The following is a 26227-nucleotide window of genomic DNA, read 5'->3' as shown; positions in this document are numbered from 1 at the left end:
TTCCTGCCCCTTTTTTAAAAAGTTGCCCAAGCTAGCCTCAAATTTGCAGTCTTCCTCCTCAGGCTCCCAAGAAACTGGGATCAGAGTTTTTTCTTATGTTTGGTAGAATTACTGGCAAAGCCATTTGTATCTGGAGCTTTCTTTTCAGGAAGATCTTAAACTACAGTTTCAATTTCTTAAATAGAAATGAGTCTATTCAGGTTATCTCTTTACTCCTGAGTGAGGTTTGATGGTGTGTGATATTGTGATTTATAAAAATAAATCATATATTTTGGTCTCCTTCATTTCCCAGCACACAGCTCTTAAAACCCTTGGAATCTCTGAGATTACATGTATCTTTCTGTGGTTAATGAGGTGGCTGTTGCTCAGAGTCTCCTGGATAGTCTCAGGATGAAGTGGCCAGGAGAACCAACCAAGTAATTAGAGGGTTGGGACCTCTAGCCATTAGGAGAAGAGTAAGGGGTCAAAGGTTGAATTGATCACCAGTGAATGGCCAGTGATTTAGTCAATTATGTCTCTGAATGAAGCCTCTATAAAAATCCACTAGAGTCTGGGGATGGAGGTCAGTGGTGAGAGTGCTTATAGAAAAGGCCCTTACTTGGGTCCCCAGGACCACAAAAAAGAGCAGGGGTTTGGAGAGCTTCAGGTTGCTGAAGACATCCGTGTGCCAAAAGGGGTCCCGTGTGCCAACGCCACAGGGTCCCTTTCAAACCTTGCCCAGTGTGTTTTCTCATCCGGCTGTTTGTATTCTTTAAACTATACTCTGCAATAAATCATTAATATTAAGTAAAGTGTTTCCCTGACTTCTGTGAACCATTAAACCTGAGAAAGGACACATACAATTTATAGAGAATTGGAGGCTTGAATTCTAAATTGGCATTGTGGAAAGGGGATGTGGAGCCTTCTGTGATAGAGCCCTTAGCCTGTGGGATCTAACTCTAGGCAGAGAGTGTTGTTACTGGGCCGTATTTCTTAGGTTCTTGTCCTCCTAAAAGAAATATTTTACTTGACAAACACAAATAGGATAAGCATAAAGGTTATATTCAGTGAAGTGGATGGGCAGTTTTAAGAAAGGAGGCCATGTTAGGAAAAAAAAAAAAACGAAAGTATTATATATACTGGGGAGAACTGTGGAGTGGTCCATTGCAGGAGTGGAAGAGGCATGGCCTCCTCCACACGGTCAGTGTTTCTATTCTGGAAGGAAACTCCTTCCACATGTATCATGTATTTGGGGAGCTTCTTGCTCTTTTGTGCCACAGCTTAGGGCGTCTCTGCTGCTTCCACAATGTTGAAACACCCCCTAAACCTACACACCGTTCCTTTTATTTTATTTTATCTTATAGCATTTTATTTACTTATTTACTTTTGTTCTGAGGATTGAACTCAGGGGAATTCTACCTCTGAATAAACCCTCCCCCAGACACTTTCAATTTTTATTTTGAAACAGAGTCTCACTAAGTTACTGTGTGCTGGCCTCAAACCTGTGATCATCCTCTGTCGGTCTCCCGAGGCGTGCACCACCACGCCCAGCACCTGATTGCTTTTGGATTTAAGTGAGTAGGATCCAGCCATGAAGGAGCAGTTTGTGGGCAGAGTTCTTTGTCCTGTGGAGTGGAGTGATCTTCCCACATCTCAGTAGAGCAACCCTAACCACCCCCATTGCACATATCTGCCTATCTGCCTAGCTACCTTACAGTCTCAAAATTAAGTTGTACCTCGTGTCAGATAATTGGCCAGTATGGGTGAGAAACTCCTCACAACTGGTCACAAGTGTTGAGTGTCGAGAATGCAAAAGAAAAAGATGCCCTGTTAACATCTTTTTTTAAATAACAGCTTAGCCGGGGTGGTGGCGCACACTTGTAATCCCAGCACTTGGGAGGCTGAGACAGGAGGATCGCACAGCTTCAAAGCCAGCCTCAGCTACTTAGTGAGGCTCTCAGCAACTTAGACCCTGTTTCCAAATAAAGTATAAAATAGGTCTGGAAGTATAGCCCAGAGGTAGAAAAGCCCCTGGGTTCCACCCCCAGTATCATAAAAATAAAATAACTGCTTAATCAAGCACACTGGCTCATGTCTATAATCCCAGTACTTAGGACAGGAGGATTGCAGGTTTGAGGCTAGTCTCAGCAACTTAGCAAAACCCCATTTCCAAATTTTACTTCTGTGTGTGTGTGTGGGGGGGGGGTACCAGCAGCCCAATTCTGCTTTTCTAATACAGACTTTTTATGTGGACCACCAAACAGTTAATGAGGGGAAGTTTCTATTTATAAAAAGTATCCCAGCTGAAGCATGAGGGATAATAACACTATACTATTTCTAATGATAAATGAAGCTAGAAATTGACCCTCAATAGCCTCTAACATCACAAAAGAAGAGGCTGCCAAATGTGCCCTTTTATGGGAGCACTATCTAAGAAGTAGTCTTGCCAAACAAGCCTAAATCTGATCTTGCTTCTTGATACAACCTCCAACTTATAGAAAATACAGAGGTCAAAAAAACAGGTCAAATAACACCACTGGGATGCAGCCAGCAATCGCAAGACTGATGGAAAATCTATAGGACAAACAGTCCTGATTCTTCAACAAAGTACAAGTAGGAAAAGAACCTATACAATAAACTGACCTCAGTGATCAACAAACTACTGATAATATATAACTTTTTTGGGGGGAGTCCTACCTGATTTAAACAAATTGAAGCCAGGCATGGTGGCGCATGCCTGTAATCCCAGTACAGGAGGATAGCTGGTCCTAGGACAGCTTCAGCAACTTAGCAACCCTGTTTCAGAATAAAGAATAAAAGCGCTGGGGGTATAGCTCAGAGGTAGAATATCCCAGGGTTCAATCCTTGGTACCTCCCCCCCAAAAAAAGCCCCAAATTAACTCTAGAAATAACAACAAAAGCAAGAAATAAATTTTTCTTTATTTTTAAGGTAACTGGAAATTTGAACACCAAGTCAATATTTTTCCAGCATTCTTTTATGTATGACAATGCATTTTTCTCTGTTCAACTTTTTAGTTCTCAAGCTAAGTTTCTGCCTATGCACTAAATCAGAGAGAAAAAGAAAGAAAGAGAGAGGAAGGGAGGGAGGGAAAGAAAAGAGAGAGAAAGAGAGATTGTCAAGTTAATTTTTTTTGGGGGGGGCGGGTTTGGGGATAGAACCCAGGGAGGGGCATTTGACCTCCGAGCTATACCCCAACCCTATTTTTTATTCTTTTATTTTGAAACAGGGTCGCACTAAGTTGCAGAGGGCCTCACTAAGTAGCTAAGGCTGTCTGCGAACTGCGATCCTCTGGTCTCAGCGTGTGTGTGTGTGTGTGTGTGTGTGTGTGTGTGTGTGTGTGTTGGAGATTGGGCCCAAGGGTGTTTTACCTCTGAGATATATACCCAGTTCTGTTTTGTTTTTTATTTTGTTTTTTTGTTTTGTTTTTCTTCATTTTTTCTTTTTTTTCAGGTTTTTTTATTCTTTTTATTGAAAGTAAATGTTATACATTTAATCTGTATTTGGTGCCCTCTCCCCCACCTCGCTTCCCTTCCCCCCTCCCAATACTTAATACCCAGGCTAACCTTGCTATATTCGTACTTTTACACCTATTTGGAAATAGCCGCTCATCAATCAAGTTCAGCCTCCTTCCTCTCTTAGTTTTCCATTCAAACTTTGCTGAGATTTCCCTTCCATTATCTGGAGTCCCTCTGGTATCCCCAATGCTCACTCGTTTGGGCATATTAGAGGAAACATATGTCCCTTCTCTTTCTGTGTTTGGCTGATCTCATTTAACATAATGCTTTCTAGCCCTTTCCATCTTACGAATGATGTGATTTTGTTCTTCTTTATAGCTGAATAGAATTCCATTGTGTTGTAAACCATTCATCTGTTGATGGGGGCCTAGGTTGTTTCCAAATTTTGGCTATTACAAATTGTGCTACTATGAACATAGGTATGCATATGTTGCTGTAGTTCTCTGTTTTCAACCCCTTTGGAAAAATACCCAGGAGTGGTAAAGCTAGATCGTATGGTGGATACAAAGAGCTCAAAAGACTCTGCACTAGCAAAACAAACAACCCAATCAAGAAATGGGCAATTGAAATGAATAGACACTTTACAAAAGAAGAGATACAAGTGGCCAATAGATTCATGAAAAGATGTTCTTCATCATTAGCCATCAGGGAGATTGCAAATCAAAACTACACTGAGATTCCATCTAACCCCAGTTAGATTGGCAAGCATAAAGAAATCAAACAATAATAAATGCTGGCGAGGATGTGAGGAAAGAGGAACTCTTTTACATTGTTGGTGGGAGTGCAAACTAGTTCAGCCACTATGGAGATCTGTGTGGAGATTCCTTGTTTTTTATTTTGAAACAGCATTTCTCTAAGTTGCTGAGGGCCTCGCCACTTGGCTGAGGCTGACCTCAAACCTACAATCCTGTCTCAGCCTCCCAAGCACTGAGATTATAGACATGTGCCACCATGCCCAGCTTACATCACTCTTTAAGATCATTACATGTTTATGGGATGAGTTCTGTTTTCCCTCCCCAAAATCTAGTTTTCCTCTGTATTCCCTATTTGCCATTTGGACCTGGGGGAGCAAACATGTATAGCCAGACAGGCTTTAGACAGGCCCTTTGTACAGACATCTTAACCTTCCCCTTGACCATCTGTCTGGTCTCTCAGATGACTTGTGTCCATTTATTTGGGTTTGGATCTAACCTGCTGTGTGGTGAGCTCCATGAGTTTATTCTCCACATCCTGCCCCATGCTGGGTTTCCTTTGAAAGCTTTGTGGAAAATGAATGGCATTGCTTAATCTAGTACTTTCAGGGCTATTTTTTCTAGATAAGGAAGGAAATCAACACATTCTTAAACATCTCATAAAATTGCATGCAAAATATCACTTGTTTCTTTAGGACAGAATTCTAAGAATTATTATGAAATGTAAAGTAAATATTGTTGCCAGAATTGAAGGGGGAAAGAGCTGGCATTTGACAACAGCATTCCAATCATCACCCTCAGTATTGAATCTCATCTCTGTACGAAGTAAAATCCCACGAGGCTAGCAATATGGACCAGTTTGAGAAACCATCTTGGGAAAGGTCTTGCCTGGAACGCCAGAGAAGTGATTAAAATCAGGAGATAGTTTTATCCATAAGTATTGATTTTCTCTGTTTACCAAAACTACCGCTACTTTCACTAAAATCTAAAAGCCTAGAAAGTCTCATCACATCTCTCTCACCATGATTATATTACAATATTGTGGAACATCTTAATTTTTATTTCTTATAGAAGCAGTGCCTTGTTCAGAACTAAGGATTGAACCTAGAGGCCTTCTACCTCTGACTACAGCCCAGCCCTTTTTTTTATTATTATTATTTTGAAACAAGGTGTCACTAAGTTGCAGAGGGCCTCGCTAAGTAGTGAGGTTGGCTGCGAACCTGCGATCCTCCTGTCTCAGCGTCCCAAGTACTGGAATATAAGTATTGCCATTATGCCAGGCAGAAACAGTGTAATTGATCATCTGATTTCTGTTCCCATCTTATCTGCCCATCTTGTCATGTGGCTAAAATAGATTTTAGGCAAATCTATTCTTTTTATAGGGTTTCTCAGCTAAATAATAAAGGCATGTAATATTCACCTTACCTTTCCAGTTTGGTTTCTAGCCCAAACAAACTATAAGACTCCATTTTTGCAAGTTTTATTAAAACTATGATGGAATCCAAGCAGAATAAGGTGCTACCGCCCTCTGCTGGTACCAGAACACACCTGCCCATTGGTGTGGTAGCCCAGCCCACCCTGCAGGAGGCCCAAGGTGCCCTTGCTAAAGGTTGAGCTGACATAGCAGGAAACCACAAAGAAAGGAGGCACCTTTCGCACTTGGAAAAATAATAGTAATTCAGTTGTTTGGGAAATAATGATTTCTTATGAGTATATCAGATGTCATAGCCATTTGTGACTGTCTTGCCATCAAAAGTGCTTATCCCATAATCCCTTTACCCTGCTGCTGTAATTCTCACCAAGGAAACAGGCTGTGAGTTCTGACCCTTTGGGCCACTGTCACTCTCTTTTTCATCATTTTTGTACAATGGTATATATAGAGTTCCCCTTTGTTGAGAAGTTTTTGCATTTTCATTTTGGTTTGTAAATAAGAACAAAGATAATGACAACCAGTAGGCGCCGAAGAAAAGAAATATGCAGCACAAGTGAGAAAAATGCTAAGGAGAGAGAAGGGCAGGGCTTCTTACACCTCAGATTCCTGTAGAGCTCTATCTGTTTTTCATGAGTTTTATGATTAGTCATTTTTTAGTGTGTTGATTATCCTAAAAACACATACACTGTGAAAAACTGAAAAGGATTTGTTAAGAGCTCAGTGTTTCTGAGCTAAAGTATTTTAAAATAGTTTCAGAATTCAAATACTTTTAGAGCTGGTCATTACACTGTGCTTTACTTGTAAGAAATGGCACTACCTGGCTGAGGATGTAGCGCAGTGATAGAGTGCTTCCTAGCATGCATGAGGCTCCAGCACTACAAGAAAGAAAATGATGGTACTACATCTAACTACATATGAAGAGGCAGTTGAGAATTATGCTTTTATCGTATTTGAACTTCTTACCTGTAGAATCTTTTTCTTAAATAGGCTGGCACATGACTGCTGAGGTAACTGTTCAAGTTCTTAGAACAAAAGACTAAAATGTGAAGGGGGGAAAATGTGTAATCCACATCCCAAGTGCCTTGATGCAGAGGATATAAGGAACGCATGGTTCACAGGGAGAGGCTTCTGCTTACACACTCACAGAACCACACATGTTTTGTCTATGACTTCCCATAGGGAGCTGCTCTTATGCACCTTCTGTTTTGGTACCTCCTTTTTGCTTCATGTTCAGCCCTAAAGTATAGCTACCTAATAGGAAAATTGGGGTTATAACCAGTCACCTGCACCGCAGTACCCCGTCCTTTCTTGAAAGGGATTTACAGGAAACATTCAGTACACAGACTGAGAGGCAAAACCGCAGCCAGTGGCTTCTAACTCTCTAAATACTGCCTTTCATGTTGTGCTTGGTGCCTATTCCAGCTTCAGGTTTAATGGGCTTGAGACCAAGAAATAAATTAGCATATATTGAGCATGTAATAAGTCTTATTAGAGGTTTCAAGGGAAAATATTAACTTTTGAGAGATACAACCCTGAGGAAGCACAGCAGTACTAATTAACACTGAACTTATTTTCTCTTTCTTTCTCTCTCTCTCTCTCTCTCTCAGTGTGTGTGTGTGTGTGTGTGTGTGTGTGTGTGTGTGTGTGTGTGTGTGTACATACCTTATTGATGCAATGTAATTGTGCTGTCAGTTCTTTTTGGAAGACCATTTGATATAGGAAAGAGAGCAGGACTGTAGAACAAAACCTTGGGCCTAAAACCACATTCTGCCATTTACATGATTGCTGTTTTGTCTTAGGCAATCAAATAAACCTCCCCAAACTTGTGCTTTCTTTTCCTTAAATTGTAGATAATAATGTTCATCTTAACAATTTTTTTTTTTTTTGTGGTACTGGGGATAAAACTTAGGGGCCTTCTACCTCTAAGCTATACCTTTGTCCTATTTTAAATTTTATTTGGAAACAGCTCTCACTAAGTTGCTGAGGGCCTCACTAAGTAGCTGAAGGTGGCTTCGAACCTGCGTAATCCTCCTGTCTTAGCCTCTCAAGTACTGGGATTATAAGCGTGTGCCACCACACCCAGCCATCTTACCATTAAATTAAATAAGAAATACATATGAAGTATCTACCAACCAAGTACCTGTAGTTAGCTTTCTCCTTTTTTTTTTTAGTAATGGGAATTGAATTCAGGCTTCACACATTCTAGGCAAATGCTCTACCACTGAGCTGTACCCCAGCCATTTTTATTTTGAGAGAGGCTCTCACTGTATTACCCACACTGGCCTTGAACTTCCATCCTCCCACCTCAGCCTACTAAGTAGCTCGGGTTGCAGGCCTACTGCTATTTATTACCTCTTAAATTTGCCCTTTTTCTGAAGCCCAGCCAGAAGTCCTGAAAAGTAGGGATTTAGAGTGTCAGCAGGTTCGTGCATGGGTAAGCAGTGTTTTTTCCAATGGTGAGGGTTGGGCAAGGAGGGAGGAGCTGGGGTGATGGGTACAAGAGTCAGATGAAGTCAAGGATATGGTTAAGTTGAGTAAGAATTTAAATATAATAAGGTAGTATCTTGAGATTGAGAGAAGGCTAGATAGTAGGATTCTTGTAGTTAGTACAGAGTATTTAGGTATGGGGATATGAAATAGATTGAATATATAATAGGGAGATATAGTAAGGGAAAACAAATTTTGAGAGAAGACAGTAGATAGAGTAGGAGGAGGAAGTTTCTAAAAGGATTGGAGGAAGGAGCAAACAGACATGCATAAAGTAACAAAACAGGTTACAAAAACTAACATATAAATCAAAGACAAAAAAAAAAACAACCAAAGAAAGGAAAAAAAGAACAAAAAGAAATAGCAACAGTATAAAAGAAAAAATAAATAGTAGTCCTGCTAATTTACATATGTAGGGCCTGGGCCCATATAATATCTGTATGTCTGTTCACTGTGGTAGGTTCTAGAGTGTATTTCAGTGTCTCTCATTTGCTCCGTAACCTATTGGCAGCTTTTGGACCCACTGTATGGGTGTTTCCACCCTTTTCTCGCCTCTGACAGCTTTGTGTTCAGCTGTCAGTGTGCCGGTAGTGTCAGGGTGTCACGGTAAATGTGTAAGCTCAGGGTTCTGCGTTTTCCCACCCTGTGCGCTGTGCTTTCTGGCCCTAGGATCTGCACTCTCTGGCTCTGCACTGTGTTCTTTCAAGCCCTGGGCTCCACATTCTTTGGCCCTTGGCTCTGCGCCCTCTGGCCCTGGGCTCTGTGCCCTCCAGCCTTGCCTGCGCGCCCTCCAGTCCTGGCTCTGTGCTCTCCACCCTTGGCTCTGAGATCTCAGGCACTATGCTCTGCATTTTCAGGCCCTCTGCTCTGCTCTTTCCAGGCCTGGGTTCTGCACCTTCCCACCCTGGGCCTGTGCCTCACTACCCGCACCGCGAAGAGTGTCCAATTTAGTTTTGGAGTGACCCTCATGACCCTGTGCAGGTACCGCACCCTGAGCACTATGGGCCTTTCCTTTGTCCCTGGAGGTTATAACTGGATTCTTCTGGGCTGGGCCACCAGATCTTAGTCCACCAGAGTCCCACAGCTGCTCTGGGCAGTTTCTGCCTTCACCAAGTAATGCAACACAGTTACTTTGCTGTCCAGCGGGCTGGGTCTCTGGAGGGCACAATGTGCTGCTGTGGGTGCAAGGGCTTTTGGATCTTTTTCTGCGTCCCTGAGGTGTGGTGCTTAAGATGTTAGAGCTCTGCTACCACTTTCTACGCTTCAAGTTCTTCGATTACTTGTTGGGTCTTCTTGGGGCTGCAGAGCTGGATCTAGAGCTGGCAGTTGCGGTTCAGGTGGCAGTCCAAGATGGCGCTGGCTGCCACACCAGGTCAGTTGTGCTCTCGGGCTCTTTGCAGTGGAGCTCATGTTCAGATTATTGGATTTTCTTTCACCATGGTTCCCATTTGTGTATTTATTTGCAAATATCTTCTGATGCTGTGTGTGTGTGTGTGTGTGTGTGTGTGTGTGTGTGTGTGTGTGTGAAGATGCTGCCTCTCAGTAGTTGAATTTTATTTGTTACAGCTACTGAGATGTGCTGCATCCCACAGTCGCCATTGTGAGTCCTCATATTCTTTATTTTGAACAGGGTCTCACTGAGTTGCAGAGGGCCTCACTAAGTAGCTAAGGCTGGCCACAAACCTGCGATCCTTCTGTCTCAGCCTCCCAAGTACTGGGATTACAAGCGTATGCCCCCACACCAGCACAAGAATTTTTAAATTATCTGGAGTGTTATATTTAGGTCATGGTGGATTTTATTATATATCCTGATTATAATAACAGCTGTTCATTGCCTATTGTGCACATGATACAGAGCTAGGTACTGTCTAATTTATTATCTTTGGTATATTTTTAGCTGTTGCTTAAATGCCAATTTTGATAGATTTGATAAAGTAACTGCGACCCTAAGGGATTTGAGAACAAACCAAGGTTGCCATTTAAAAATGAGTAAGATAGTGCTTGCTAAGCCGCTAGAGAAGTCCTTTGATCCCTCTAAGTGACACCTGTGACCTTTTGAACTGTCATAACTCTACCATCTCCACGGTGATAAATGTGTTTTCTCACAGAAACTTGCCCCTGGAGTCAGCCAGTTTGCTTACACCTGTGTACAAGACCACCCCATTTGGACAAATCAACAGTTTTGGGAGACAACTTTTTACAGTGCAGTGCAAGAGCAGGTCCGCTCCCTGTATCTCTCAGCAAAAGAAGACAATCACGCCCCACACCTGAAACAAAAGGTAAGAGAGGTACTCACCTGAGACCAGGATTTGGATATTAAGAAACGCATATGCAGATATCCCCAGGGCAAAGGGAAATCCAGCCACTTCCTACCAGAGTATTTTGGGGTTTATTTTAGGGAAGCCTTTGGTAAACATCTTTCTTCTGTTGATTTCTGACTTTATATTTTTCCACAATAGCTCTGCATGTGTGTGTGTGTGTGTGTGTGTGTGTGTGTGTGTGTGTGTGTGTGTGTGTGTGTGTTGGGATTGAATCCAGGTGCATTCTATCTCCAAAGTATACCCCCAACACTTTTTATTTCTTTATTCCCAAACAGGGTCTCTCTAAATTGCTAAAGCTAGCATCCAACATATGATTCTTGTGTCTCAGCCTCCAAAGTACTGGGATTACAGGCATGTACCACCACACCTGGTTATGATTTCCTAATATAGTTCTTTGGCCCTTAATATAATAAAAGCTATTTTATTATATTTAATAAATAAGAATTCCTTGGAAATTATAAGAAAGTTGATGGAAAAAACAAACCTAAATCTAAATTAAGTCTCTTGCAGCTTTTTTGAAGAAATGTCAAATTAAAATTAAATGACTGTCAAGCTGGGATATAGCTCAGTCATAGAGTCCTAGGTTTGATCCCCAGCACCACAAAAGAAAATAAGAAGGGAATGAGAAAGGAAATAGTTCACTGACTTTAAAATAAATATAAAATTAAAGGTTCTGCTAAAAAAAATTAGCAATAAATCTTTTCTTAGGAATATTCTATATGTTTATATATATATTTTAATAGCATAAAATATTTAAAATTAATAAAAAAATTTTAATTTGAAAATCAGTTTATAATAGTCTGTAATATTAGAATATCATTTGCTAGCTGTCTGTTCTTAGACAAGTCATATCTCTTGTGCCTTATATCCTCACTGGCAAATAAGATTGTTGTAAGATTTTGGTGTCTAATACACGTGAAGCTCAATGAAGAGTACTAGGCACATAGTAAGTGTTAAAAGTCATTGTTCTCAAGAATTGAAGTTAAAGCTGCCTAAAAGGCAAATCACCAGTGTTTATTCACTTAAGAGTACTATTCAGTTCTACATGCTGGGCAAAGACATCACTGCTGATCCTTTCCATCATTCTCCATTTTAAATTAATTGTATATACATTAAAATAAATGATCCTGGGTACCTCACAGAACCTACACAACAACATTCATATATATCTACACCTCTTTTTTTTTTTTTTTTGCGGGTCTGGAGGTAGAACACAGGGGCATTCAACCTCCAAGCTACACACCCAGCCCTATTTTTTTTTTTATTCTTTATTTTGAAACTGGGTCTCACTGAGTTGCAGAGGGCCTCACTAGGTAGCTGAGGTTGTCTGAGAACCATGATCCTCTGGTCTCAGCCTCCCAAATGCTGGGATTACAAGCATGCGCCACCACGCCCAGCTTATACCTCATATTTTAAACATGATATTGAGCCGGGCGTGATGGCGCATGCTTGTAATCCCCCCTCTTGGGAGGCGGAGACAGGAGGATCGCACAGATTTGAAGCCCCTCGCTGGCTTAAGAGACCCTGTTTCCAAATAAAAATATAAAATAGGTCTGGGAGTATAGCCCGGAGGTAGAAGGGTTCCATCCCCAGCACCTCCAAATAAATAAATAAATAGAAATAAATAAACATTATATTGACCTATTATTAATTAAGAACAAATAATACTGATATCTACTTGATATTATAAATTGTAATTAACAAACAAGTATGACTTGTTTGCTTAATTTAAAATTTAGATTTGTTTCCTTTCAGTACACCAAATGTAACTGGTGCAGGAGTACCTTGTAGCAGATGCAAATACTGTTGAACTGGGGTTCTGTTTCAGAAGTAATGGGCACTTGGAATGCTTTTAATCATTTTTTAAACAGGTATAATACCAACATTGGTATAGTTCAAAAACATTCATAGAGCAAATATGTGCCACAGATTTTATGTCCTCAGTTCTAAAGTTTTTCTCTGAGCCTTAAGTTAGATATAAGTAGAACTGTAGATGTTCCAGCTCTTCACAAGATGTAGACTGCTATGCAAATGTGCACTGCTGCTATTATCACTAAACTGTTCAGCCAACTAGGAATTCCCTCTTTTAAAATCTTACAGTTACAGGTACAATGGCTCATGCCTGCAATCCCAGCTACTTAGGAAGCTAAGGAAGGAGAATTTCAAGTTTAAGGACAACCTGGGAAATTTAGGGAGACTCTACCTCAAACTAAAAGATAAAATAAAAAGGGGTAGGGTTATAGCTCAGTGGTAGAACACCCTGAGTTCAATACCCAGGACTGGAGAAAAAAAAAAAAATCTCACATTTACCTACATACTAATATGTAGATTATATTTGACTCACATATTTGTAAGGAAATCTAACTATATTTTTATGTGACCTTAGTTATTCCATCTCTTTGTGCCAAAGAGCAGAAGAGAAGAAATATATAAGAGTATTAAAATACTGCTGGAAAATTCGTACATGAGCATTTATAGAAATTTTGGGTCATCAGTTTATTGAATTGGCCGCTTAAAAAGACAGAGCCACCTGACATGGTTGCACAGGCCTATAATCCCTGTACTTGGGAGACAGCGGTGCAAGATTCTGTTTCAAAAATTAAAAGGGCTGGGGTGTAGCTTAAAGGTAGAATGACCCTGAGTTCAGTCTCTAGTACAAAAAAAAGGGGGGGGGGAGGAGTAATGGGGCCACAGAGATAAATAAATACAGTGAAGTTTTATCAGTAAGAAACATATCCATGTTAGCCACTGCTTCCTTGGGTTTGTCTTTGTCATGTGGTTCTACTGAAGGCCTATTGGACCTGAGGGGGAAAATCTAGGTTTTGTTTTGTGGAGGTTGTTATATTTTGTGTTTTTTGTTATTTCTTCCATTATAAGTTTTTGTTTTTATTTATTTTATTTTATTTTATTTTTCTGCAATACTAGGAATGGAACCCAGGGGTATTCTGCCTCCAAGCTATACCCCTGGATCTATTTTTTAGTCTTTTTAGTTTTTGAGACAGGGTCTCACTGAGTTGCAAAGGGCCACACTAAGTAGATGAGGCTTTCCACAAACAGTGATCCTCCAGTCTCCGCCTCCCAAATGCTGGGATTACAGGCATGTGCCACCACACCCAGCCAATATAAGTATTTAATAGAAATTTTTTTCTTAATTTCCAAGACAATCATTTATTATTTTTAGATATTTTCTTGTTATTTTTCTTAAAAACAATATATGCTGGTAAAATACATAGAAACATAGAATATTCCTAAAGGAAAACCTAGATATAAAACATCACCCATGTCTCTTGAAGCTCTTGTGAAGTGACGGATGTTCCTTTGCTAGGATAAGCTTTCTGATGACCAGTATCAGAAGACAGCAATGGACCTGGCAGCCGAGCAGCTGCGCCTTTGGCCTACTCTGAGCAAATCAACTCAGCAAGAGCTGGTTCAGCATGAGGAAAGCACGGTCTTCAGTCAGGCCATTCACTTCGCAAACCTCATGGTCAACCTGCTCGTTCCACTAGACACCACTAAGAACAAGCTCCTGAGAGCATCCGCGCCGGGGGACTGGGAGAGCGGGAGCAACAGCATTGTCACAAACAGGTACCAGAAAGTGCACGCACAGGCCCTATTCCTTCTCTTCTTGGGGCCAGTCTCGGTTTATCAGAAAATAGGAAGCAAAAAGTAGCCATTTTCCCCTTCTTCAGACTTGCCCTGCTCTTCTCTTATTAAGACTACCATTGCATCTTACTATTGTTTGTTTTTGTGGTACTGGGGATCGAACCCAGAAGTGTTCTACCACTGAGCTACCTCCCCACCCACTTTTTTTTTTTTTTTTTTTTTTTTTGAGAAAGGGTCTCACTAAGTTGCCACGGTGGGCCTTGAACTTTCAATTGATTACAGGAGTTTACCACCTACCTGTCATGAGTTCTTTCTTACCAAAGTGATTATTTGCTTCTAGGCCCTCCTTTCCTCATATCTGTAGAATCTGACTAATCATATCCTCAGTCATGCCTTCCTTTCTAACCTCCAGTGGCTTCTATACCACTGAAAATAAAATCCAAAGTCTTCACCGTGGCCTGTAAGGCTCATAGGATCTATATTCTGGCCACGGCCCTGACCTGACTTCCTACCCTTCTGTCAAAGCCTGGCTTGCCTGCTAATTGTAATCCTCGGAAGCGCCAAGCATAGTGCTGCTTCAGGGCCTTTGGACTTGTCATTCCCTCAGTCTGGAACATACTCTCTCTGAAATAGCCACAAGAATCATTCTCTTACTTTATTTAAGTTTCAACTCAAATGTCACCTACCCAGAGAAACTCTCCTGACTTCCTTTTCTTTTTTTTTTTTTTTTTCCTTTTGTACTAGGGACTGAACCCAGGGTGCTCTTCCACTGAGCTATATCCCTAGACCTTTTTATCTTTTATTTTGAGACAGAATCTCACTGAGTTGCCCAGGCTGGCCTTATACTTAATGGCTTTCCTGCCTCAGCCTCCTGAGTTGCTGGGATTATAGGCATGTACTGCCATGCCAGCCTGGCCTTTCTATCTGAGGCTTCACTTTTATCACTCTCTCTCCCACCCTGATCTCTTTTCTCTGATGATATTTTCCACAACCTGATTTATTTTCTCATACCTTTCCTGTCCTTTTTTTTTTTTTCATTGCTCTGTCCTTAGCATCTTTGCATATTGTAGGACTCAATAATAATATTTGGTTGAACAAATGATTGATTGATTGAATTAATAATTAAATGAATGAATCACCCAAGCAGTCATGAAATTCCACCCTTTTGGGGCTTCCATGTGGAACATCCTAGTGGTTCTTTTATCTTCTAATTTATTCTTCTCAGCCTCTTCCAGGCAGCTCCTCTTCTCTTTCCATTCTCAATCCTTCTGTCAACGCTCTTCATTCTCTATTGGAAGCTCATTTACAAAGGTTGCCCTTGACCTCTCAAACTTCCTACCACAGATACTTTACTTTTTTCAGTAATACCGCAAAGCTGGACATGGTGGTGCACACCTATAATTCCAGTACTTGGGAGGCTGAAAAAGGAGGCTTGCAGAAAGGCCAGCCTCAGCAAGTAGTGAGACCCTCAGCAATTTAGCAAGGCCCTGTTTCAAAATAAAATAATAAAATGGGCTAGATGTGTTGCTTAGAGATAGACGGCCCCCTGGGTTCAGTCCCCAGTAACAAACAAACAAAATCAAACAAACAAACAAAACACATCAGAGCTTCTGGTCTCCCAGGCTAGACAACATGGAACCAGTGTTTTATACATACAGTCATGCGCATAGATCTCTTATTTCCTTCCGTATAGTTTTTAGTTCATCCTTTGGTTATTTAATGTGAGCAGCATAGCCAAGCCCTTATTACTTTCAAGTCATGATTGTTATAATAGTCTCTTAGTCGTTTCATTTTTTCATTCTTTTCTTTCTGTAGTTATCTGCCAAAGGAATCTTCCTGAAATGATGCTTTCCTATTTCTATTCTGCTCATAATCCCACATGACTATTTCATTAGTTCTGGACTCATCCGCTTAATTTTTAAGATCTTCCTTAATTTTCTCAGAGCTTTATCTTCCACTGCTATTCTGTTTATCCCCATTATGACCATCAGTAACTATATCCTTTTAAAGTTGTCATTATAGATGACCAACTCTCTCAAAGTCTACATAGCAAGTGGTTAAGGCATCTTAACTCCTTTAATGGTTTGGGATGATGTGATGGCCATATTCTCTGCTTAGCTTTACTTTAATTCCACTAATGTGGTTGGCATTGGAAGAAAGAGAAGTGAGTAGGTTAGAAGAGATACATAAGTCTGCCACGATGAACAGAGGGAGCTGAGATGAGCAGCAAGGGCAGGGATTGAACTCTCACATCTCTATTTCATATGTGTTTTCTTCTCCTGCGTGGTATTCTAAACTACAGAAGAATGATGGTTTCAAAGTGGCCGGCCAACACATTTGATTCACTGAAATAGAGAAATGCTGGCAAGAGAAAGGGTCATAGGATACTTTGATTCTTCCATATAGAAGAAGATCCAGATTGCTGAAAAGAGTTCTTTTACTCTGCCTGCCAGGGTACATGTCCCCCAGTTGCCAAAGACAGCTAGATTAGTTTGATTTCATATAGTAATTAGCTTGAGAGGACAAGTTATTTTGGAAGGTTCAGATAGCAAATAACAATTGAAAGAGTCCTTCTCTTATTTTCTGTGGTTCTTGAGTTCATTTTAGGAGAATGACAGAAGTTATTTCTTATAGAAACAAACTTGGGCTGAAAGAATAATGCTAGATGGTAGTTTCCAAATATAGACAAGTAGAACATCATGTCTCACCACTGTTACTTTATAAAGGAGCCACAGAATTAAGTATGCATCTTTGAGCAAGTTTCAGTTGCTCTGTAAATTGACTGTGATATAGTTGGCATTTGTTGCATTTGAGTATACTGTGATTTCTTTCTTTCTTTTACATTCCTAGTATTGCAGGAAGTGTCGCAGAGAGCTATGATACAGAGAGTGGGTTTGAAGATTCAGAGAACAATGATATTGCCAACTCTGTCGTGCGGTTTATTACCCGATTTATTGACAAGGTTTGTACAGAAAGTGGAGTTACTCAGGATCACATCAAGAGTCTTCATTGCATGATACCAGGTAATCATTTTGCAAATGTTAGAGAATTTTTGTACCAGAGATAATTGAGTTACAGCATAAGACCCATAATGCCTATCTACCATGTAGTTTAGTCATGCTATTTATCTTCTGACATTTTGTTTGTCTGTTCGTTTGTTTGTTTTGCACTTCTGGAGATTGAACTTATAGGCACTTTACCACTGAGCTACATCCCCAAACCTTTTATTTTAAATTTTGAGACAGAGTCTCATTAACAATAAGTTGCTGAGGCTGGCCTCAAACTGTGATTCAACTGTCTCAGCCTCCTGAGTAGCTAGTATAACAAGAATGCACCACTGCATCTGGATTTTTAGATATTTTAATGTGAGAAAATAAATATAACATAAAATTTGCCATTTTAGCCATTTTTAAGTATACAGTTCGTTGTCACTAAGTATGTTGACAGTGTTGCGCAACCATCACCACTGTTTCCAAAGCTTTGCCATGATCCCAAACACTCTGCAGCCGTTACGCAGTAATTCCTGTTTCCTCACTCCCCAGCACCTGGTAACACCTAATCTTCTTCCATCTCTATGAATTTGCCTATTTTAGATATGTAAGTGAAATTATACAATATTTCAACTTTTATGTGTAGCTTTCATTATTTAGCATGTTTTCAAGGTTCAACCATGTATCCGAACTTCATTCCTTTCTATGGCTAAATGGTATAACAAATTTGTTTATCCATTCATCTATTGACAGAGCCTTGGATTGTTTCCAGCTTTTTATTTTTTTTATTTTTCACTTTCATTTTGATTATGCATTTTATAAGACATTGCATGCTACATAATATTCTGTATAACCTTTTTGCAGGAGTAGATGATAACTGAGTTACTTTACATCAATCAGGAAAATCTTTCCTTAGTCAATATTCTCCAAACCCTTTGACACATAGTAACTGAACTCCAGAGATTGTCTATCTCTTTCCATCATACTCCACTGATAGGCAAAATGGGCAACCCTTTTTTCCTTGCCCCCATTAGTGAACCTGTGGGTGTATGCAGTGGCCACTCCAGGGATAAGCAAGCACACGCCCATGATGCTCAGTCCGGGAAGAATCTCGAACCACATCTCGGCAGTTTACCTAGACCCAACTGCTTCCAGCTTTTTAGTATTGTAAATGATACTACTATGAATATTCACATACCAGCATCTGTTTGAGTACCTATTTTTCATTCTTTGTAGTATATGCCTAGGAGTATAATTGCTAGGTCACATGATAATTCTATGTTTAACTTTTTGAGGAACTGCCAAACTTTGATTCTATTTTATTTTAAAATGTCTGGGATTTGTTTTTATTCTGTTTTTTGTGTACTGTTTCATTTTTAATACTTTGACCCCTCCTAGGAATTGTAGCTATGCACATTGAGACCCTAGAAGCAGTGCATCGAGAGAGTAGAAGACTTCCACCTATACAGAAGGTAAATATTCCAGACTGTATGCCTTCAGAGTGTAACGTCTCTCCTCAGTACCAGCGGCCATTAGCCAGGATGATTTAGATAGTGCATCCTAACCTTTCTGTGTGCATGTGGTGCATCCTAGAGAATAAACCCAGGGGGCATTCTACCTTTGAGCTACACCCCCAGCCGTATGGTATGTTTATTTTGAAAGAGGGTCTCCCTAGGTTGGTGAGAGTGTTTGGGATCATGGCAAAGCTTTGGAAACAGTGGTGAGATTACAGTTGTGGGCCACCATGCCTGTCTTCCTCCAGACTTTTTATAATTAGAATTTTAATGATACAGTAAATATTCAGTTTGTCTTATAGAACCTTATAAAAAAAGTTCTGTACTCAAATAGGAATGGTGTCCTTTCTTGGATTCAACAAAAGAACAATAATAACCTCTATTGAGTCTACTTTTATAGGTATGGCATAAGTTATAAATAATTCTAACTAACTTCTAAACTCAACTCAGTATTTTTCCCTGCCTACTTCCAAAAAGGGGGTGGGGAGAATTTAAGGCAATTACTATAAAAGCAGTAGGTTCCTGAATCTGACTATATATCATAAGCATCTGGGGATTCTATTAAAATCATAGTCCTGAACCCCACCCCAGCTTCTTGAACCAGAGTACCCTGGGACATAGTCTGGAGATCTGTACTTTAACAAGCTTCTCAGATGATTATTTTGCAACTAGTCTGATACATCTAGCAGTCACTCTTGCCTGTAAAACAGAACTATTAAAAAGAAATACAAAATAAAGATCAGAAGCCAGAGAGGCAGGAAAAATCTATCAGAAACTTAAGATACTGGTTATTATACTTTGGCTTTACATTTAGCTCTAAGCTTCCTAGAGCCAGCAAACAGAATAATGCTGATTTATATAGTTTTTATTGCTTAATAAAAATAAATAAATATGTTAGACCTTCAGGAGAGATTTTTTTTTCCCCTTGTCCTGATCTCTTTAGAGTTTTGTAAAATGCGGTTATTTATATAAAGGATACTAAGTCAGGATTTCTCAAGATATGTAAATGTTCATTACTTGACCAAAAAGGACAGATTATGTTTAAGACTCGTGTGTGTGCATGTGTGTGTGTGTGTGTGTGTGTGTGTGTGTGTGTGTGTACACGTGCACACATGTTGTTACAGGAATTGAACCCAGGGAGAGTCTACCTCCAAGCTTTAACCCCACACACACCCTGTCTAATTTTTGTTTGGAAACAGGTTCCTGAAAATCTTGCTGTGTTGCTAAGGCTGGTCTTGAACTGAGATCCTCCTGTTTCAGCCTCCCAAGTACTGGGATTATAGGCATGCACCACTATTTCCAATTTTTTGCCAAAACTATTTCCAATTTTTAAGTATTTGTTTGTTCAGTTTATAAAAGTAATCATGTTCTTGGTATAAAATTCAAGCATAAAAGAAATGTACATTGTACAAAGTGGAAGCCCCCCAGTAGTCCTCCCACCCTGCCCTTACCCCACCGCTAACCAATATTTGCACTGCCTTTAAGAAGTTTATTCATTTTATATAATTTTTGTTCCTTTTTCAAAAATGGTTTTCATGTTGATTTGCAATTTGCTCTTTTTAGTGAACAAATATTTTGAGTATATTTTATGTTAATACATATAAATAGATCTATGCCCTTTTTTTAAAGGTAGAATAATGAACCATTTAATGGGCACTTCAAACATTTGAGTTCTCTCCCAGTGATTTGACTATTAACAAGCAATACTACAAAGAATTTCTTCATACTTAGATGCAGAAAAATCATTGCTGCCTTTTTCTCATTTGGCTACCTGGGAAATCTGGCTCAAGGATTTTTGGTCTATAAATGAAAAGATAACCTTGGCCTAACCACTGGAAATCTCTAAAAGTTGTACTTATCGTACTTTCTCCCCTCTTAGCCCAAAATCCTTCGACCTGCTCTACTGCCAGGAGAAGAAATTGTATGTGAAGGTCTTCGAGTCCTACTAGATCCCGATGGCAGAGAAGAAGCCACCGGAGGCCTCCTTGGAGGGCCTCAGCTTCTGCCAGCAGAAGGAGCCCTGTTCCTCACCACATACAGAATTCTCTTCCGAGGGACGCCCCATGACCAGCTAGGTATGACCCATTAGGAAGTGGGAAGCTTTTTTTAAAAAATGCAAACCCTTAAACAGTTTAATTAGAATCCTAAGCAGTAAAAAGAGGAGACTCGAGCATTATTGCGCTTATTATTTACATATTCATTAAGCCTCACCGGTGGTTGTGATAAATGCTGAGGATAGAGAACTGTTGGGCTCAGTGGTCACTAAAGTTTCTTCTTCCTGTGAAGTTATTCATCCAGTACCATTTGATGGCTATGCACTATGTGATATGTATTTTGTTGGACAGTAGAATTCAGATGTAAAAAAATATGTTTGCTTCAAAATCTTAATCACTCCTTTATCTCTGAAATTTACTCTTCTCTTTTATATATAGAATAAAGATGGCTTAGTATATTGGTCATATATGATTGCTTACCATATAATAAGCAAAAAGCTCATAAAATTTAACAAAGATAAATTCATAGGAATAATTACATTTAACTTCATAAACTGAAAGGAAGAATTAAATTTCTCAGCCTTTATTGTATTTCTATACATAAATTACTTTTGTATTGAAGGCAAGAGGTGTTTGTTTGTTTGTTTGTTTGTTTGTTTGTTTGTTTCAGGTCTGGGGATGGAACCCAGAGACATTTGACCTCCTAGCTACACCCCCTACCCAATTTTTTATTCTTTATTTTGAAACAGGATCTCACCAAGTTGTGGAGGGCCTCACTAAATAGCTGAGGCTGTCCACGAACCATGATCCTCCTGTCTCAGCCTCCCAAATGCTGGGATTACAAGCGTGCGCCACCATCCCCGGCTTGCAAGAGTACTTTTTAAAAGAAACTACAGCCGGGCATGGTGGTGCACACTTGTAATCCCAGTGCTTGGAAAGCCAAGACAGGAGGATCACAGGTGTGTGGCCAGCCTCCAGCAACTTGTGAGGCCCTCTGAACTTAGTGAGACCATGTTTCAAATTAAAGGACAAAATAGGGTTTAGGGTGTACTACTCTGAGGTCAAATGCCCTGGATTCAGTCCCCAATACGGAAGGAAGGAAGGAGGAAGGAAGGAAGGAAGGAAGGAAGGAAGGAAGGAAGGAAGGAAGGAAGGAATTGCTGAACAGATTTAGTATTTCTTTTGTTTGTTTTGTTTTGTTTTTTGTGATACCAGGGATGAAACCCAGGGGGCTTCTACCTCTAAGCTATACTTTCAGCCCTATTTTATTTTTCTTAGTAGGGAATAGGGTCTCACTAAGTTACTGACAGCCTAAGTTCCTGAGACTGGCTTAGAACCTGCAGTCCTCCTGTCTCAGCCTCCCAAATGCTGGGATTACAAGCATGTACCACCATACCCAGCTCAGATTAAGTATTTCTTATCCAAATGGCTGGGACCAGAAGTGCTTCAGATTTTTGGAGTGTTTGGAATTTTGGAAGACTTTCACAGACTACCAGTTGAGCATTCTTAAACCAAAGCCCCGAAATTAAAAAAAACTCCAAAATTTGAAGCTTTTGAACATCAGTTTGGATTTCAGATTAAGGATGCTCAGGATGTATTTTTTTAAGTAGGCTTTTTGTGAGATTAATGGCCATAAATATACAGTTTGGACATATAAATATGAAATAATTTTGTGGTTATTTCAATTGCTACCATTTATTTCTTTTAAAGAAAACAAAGCCAGGCTTAGTGTAAAATTTTATATTCTCTTATGCTTTTTCCTTTCAAATTTTGAGTTAATTTCAGTGTGTGTGTGTGTGTGTGTGTGTGTGTGTGTGTGTGTGTGTGTGTTTACTGGGGATGGAACCCAGGGGCCTTCTACCTCCAGGCTATACCCCCAGACATACTTTATATTTTTTTGGAAACAGGGTCTCACTAAGTTGCTGAGAGCCTCACTAAGTAGCTGAGGCTGGCTTTGAACCTGTGTGATCCTCCTGTCTCAGCCTCCCAGGCACTGGGATTACAAGTGTGCACCACCACGCCCAGCTGAGTTCATTTCACTTTTTAGAAAAATTATTTTACCAGAGAAAACTTTTTTCTTTTAAATATCTAATTAAAGATGGGCATGGTGACACACACTTGTAATCCCCACGCTTGGGAGGCAGAGACAGGAGGATCACGCAGGTTCGAAGCCAGCCTCACTGGCTTAAAAGACCCTGTTTTCAAATAAAAATATAAAATAGGTCTGGGAGTGTAGCCCGGAGGTAGAAGGGCTTCCAGGAACCCCAGTACCACAAACAAACAAACAAATAAATAAATCATTCATTCATTCATTCATTCAAGCTTTCTCCTCTAATAACATAAAAACCTGGTAATCTTATGTGTGTTGTATAAGCAGAGATTGCTTTATGTAAATTTTAAGTATACATCTTAGAACTTAAATCCTATGTGCATCCTTACTTTATTTATCCTTTGCATATGAGCTTGAAATAAAAGGGTAGTTGGGATTTTTTTTGGGGGGGTGATACTGGGGTTTGAACCCAGGGGCATTTTCTTCCACATACACCCCAAGCCCTTTTTATTTTTGAAACAAGTTTTCAGACTAAGTTGCTGAAAATCTCACTACATCACTGAGGCTGGTCTTTTACTTACAATCCTCCTGTCTCCACCTCTCAAGTATTGAGATTAAAGGCATATGCCACCACACCTGCTACAATTAGTTTAGGATTGACCAGTCCAGGAACTGAAGAATTCTGATGATGATAAGTAGAATAAATGTATAGGCTTTTTTTATTATTTTTTTGTGTGTGATACTGGGGATGGAACCCAGGGGCATTCTACCTCCGAGTTACACCCCCAGCCCTATTTTTATTATTATTATTATTCTTTATTTTGAAACCGGGTCTAAGTTGCAAAGGGCCTCATTAAGTAGTAGCTGAGGCTGTCCTCAAACCGCGATCCTCCTGTCTCAGCCTCCCAAATGCTGGGATTACAAGCATGCGACACCACGCCTGGCTAATGTATAGGCTTTTAAGCCAGGGATGGTGGCCATAACTGTAATCCCACCTACTCAGGAGGCTGATGCAGGAGAATCACAAATTCAAGGCCAGCCTGGGCAACTTAATAAAATTTTAAAAGGCCTGGAGGTACAGTACCGTGGTAGAGCACCCTGAGATTCAATCCCCACTACCAGGGGCGAAAATATACAGGCTGTCAAGGCAGAAAATCCCAATTCAAATCTTATCCCCTCTGGCTTTCTAAGCTGTGGCACCTTATTCATTACTGCTTATTTATTACTGCCTAGGAGTGCCCTCCCTCTGCAAATTCAAGCCCTTCAGAGCTCACCTTTGCTCCTGCCTCTTGCAGGAATCATTCTGCATTCATTTGACTGTCTTCTTCTCTGGAATATTCAAATATTTGAATATTTTGTTCCCTCAGACCTAGGAGCTAATGCTACATTATATTCTACATGTCACTTTTCCCCTGGGAAACAAGAAACTGTGCAAGGGAGATTTTATAAGTGCTACTTCTTTTCCAGACCTTCCCCTTCCTCACCTCGGGTAGTTAATATTTCCCATTCTCACTTTACTTATTATTATTATTTATTTATTTATTTATTTATTTATTTATTTATTTATTTATTTATTTTGGTGGTACTGGGGTTCCTGGAAGCCCTTCTACCTCCGGGCTACACTCCCAGACCTATTTTTACATTGTTATTTGGAAACAGGGTCTCCTAAGCCAGCGCGCGCGGCTGGCTTCGAATGTGCGCGAGCCTCCTGTCTCTGCCTCCCAAGCGCGGGGATTACAAGCATGTGCCACCACGCCCAGCTCACTTTAATATTTTAAACTCCTAAAAACCTTGGGCTTATGTGTAATCCTATCTTTCAAGGAATATATATACACAGTGTAAAACCTTTTGCCATGTATGGAAACAGACTTTTAAAACCTGTTCTCTTTTTCTTTACCCTCACATTAATTATCTGATTACAAGTGTGCACCAGCATGCCTGGCTTGTCTTTTCAATATTTAAAGATACTTTTTTTCTGTAGAAAGACTTCCCTTCCTGTAAGATTTCCTTAAGCCAGGTGCTCCTGTGTGCACACAGTAGGTTAGGGAGAGAGATCAAAGGCAGGCAGGTTGTGACAGTTCCCTCTCTGGGAAAGAATTGTCTTGGGAGTGAATTACCATGCAATAAAATTGAGGGATATTCTCAAAGTACAACATTTTCTCGTTGCATTTCTGGGCATTGTCCTCTGAAGATGCATTTCATCTGCAGAGCCTCCAGACATGAGCAGTAAAATCCTGCTGCTGAGCTTGTGTCCTATCTTCCTGCAGTTGGTGAGCAGACTGTTGTGCGGAGCTTTCCCATTGCCTCCATCACCAAGGAGAAGAAAATCACAATGCAGAACCAGCTACAACAGCATATGCAAGAAGGACTGCAGATTACATCGGCTTCTTTCCAGGTACTGGTATGGTGTCTCTTTTATGAAATGTTCAGGACAAGTTTCCGATTTTGGAGTTCTTTTAATTTTGGAATATTTGCATAGACTTTATCACTTGAGCATCTCTAATTTAAAAATACAAGATCAAAATCTAAAGCTTTGGGGGTACTAAAGTTTCAGATTTTGGAGTGTCAGATTTTTCAGATTAGGTATGCACAATCTGAATTAAGAAAGGTAATTTTCAAAAGTTCTTTTTTTTTTAACAAAGCTAATAATATTGTGGCTACTTTCTGTGGTCCTGGAGTCAGCAGTTAGAGGATAAAGATAAGGAAGATCGGAGTATCTGGGAGGATAATCTGCACCTGAGTAAACACATGTTTTGGGTTTGATCCTTGACTTCACTAGTCCCTTCACCAACTCAGTATACCAACAGATTGTCTGTCAATATTAAGTGTTCTTAGAAACTCAAACTCTTGCTCTTTGCCAAGTTATACCTCAATTCCTGTTTGATAAAGCCTTCAGATAAAAAGTAATTCTCTTGCTGGGCGTCGTGGTGCACGATTGTAATCCCAGCGCTTGGGAGGCTGAGACAGGAGAATTGCACAGGTTCAAAGCCAGTCTCAGCTACTTAGTAAGCTCAGCAACTTAGTGAGACCCTGTTTCCAAATAAAATATAAAATAGGTCTGGGAGTATAGCCCAGAGGTAGAAAGCCTCTGTGTTCTACCCCCAGTACCACCAAAAAAAAAAAAAAGTAATTCTCTTGGCATCAGTTTCAAAAAAAAAAAAAAAATGCCCTGTGCTCTTCTGTGGAAGAGGCAAAACTCTATCAAAGGAAACCATTAAGAACATAAAGAGAAGCCAGGTGTGGTAATGCAGGCTTGTAATCCCAGCATTCAGGAGGCTGAGACCGGAGGATCGTGGTTGGCGGACAGCCTCAGCTACTTAGTGAGGCCCTCTGCAACTCAGTGAGACCCGGTTTCAAAATAAAGAATAAAAAAATAGGGCAGAGGATGTAGCTCAGAGGTAGAATGCCCCTGGGTTTCATCCCCAGACCCACAAAAAAAAAAAAAAAAAAAAAAAAAACTAAAGAGAAAGCCTACAGAATGGGAGGAGAAGATCTTTACCAGCCACCACTCTGATAGGGGGCTAATATCCAGAATATACAAAGAGCTCAAAAGACTTTATACTAGCAAAACAAATAACCCAGTCAAGAAATGGGCAACTGAACTGAATAGATGCTTCACAAAAGAAGA

At 40.1% G+C, this 26227-nt stretch overlaps 2 protein-coding genes across 8 annotated transcripts in view; one reads left to right on the top strand and one right to left on the bottom strand.

Moving 5' to 3' along the window:
- SBF2 (SET binding factor 2) overlaps nucleotides 1-26227 on the top strand; it is a gene marked incomplete at both ends in the record, with an annotated part of 354199 nt that overhangs the window by 265481 nt on the left and 62491 nt on the right. For 4 of the 7 annotated variants that reach the window (XM_080718166.1, XM_080718164.1, XM_080718162.1 and 1 more), the window contains 6 exons: nucleotides 10236-10406; nucleotides 13774-14033; nucleotides 16902-17074; nucleotides 18440-18513; nucleotides 20435-20630; nucleotides 24867-24994. In XM_080718166.1, the coding sequence (XP_080574292.1) occupies nucleotides 10236-10406; nucleotides 13774-14033; nucleotides 16902-17074; nucleotides 18440-18513; nucleotides 20435-20630; nucleotides 24867-24994 (1002 nt within the window). Of the gene's footprint in view, nucleotides 1-10235; nucleotides 10416-13773; nucleotides 14034-16901; nucleotides 17075-18439; nucleotides 18514-20434; nucleotides 20631-24866; nucleotides 24995-26227 lie in introns of all 7 variants that reach the window. The other 3 variants (XM_080718165.1, XM_080718163.1, XM_080718160.1) reach the window with 2 other exon arrangements.
- Nucleotides 17954-18163, bottom strand: LOC308278448 (NADH dehydrogenase [ubiquinone] 1 alpha subcomplex subunit 1-like; the record flags this gene model as incomplete). The annotated part of the gene is made up of 1 exon (XM_080718220.1): nucleotides 17954-18163. The coding sequence occupies one exon, from the start codon at nucleotides 18161-18163 to the stop codon at nucleotides 17954-17956; it is 210 nt and encodes a 69-aa protein (XP_080574346.1).

Source organism: Muscardinus avellanarius, assembly GCF_963383645.1.
Source record: "Muscardinus avellanarius genome assembly, chromosome: 1".
NCBI lineage: Eukaryota > Metazoa > Chordata > Mammalia > Rodentia > Gliridae > Muscardinus > Muscardinus avellanarius.
The sequence above is the reverse complement of the archived record's forward strand: the minus strand, read 5'-3'. Positions and strand labels throughout refer to the sequence as shown.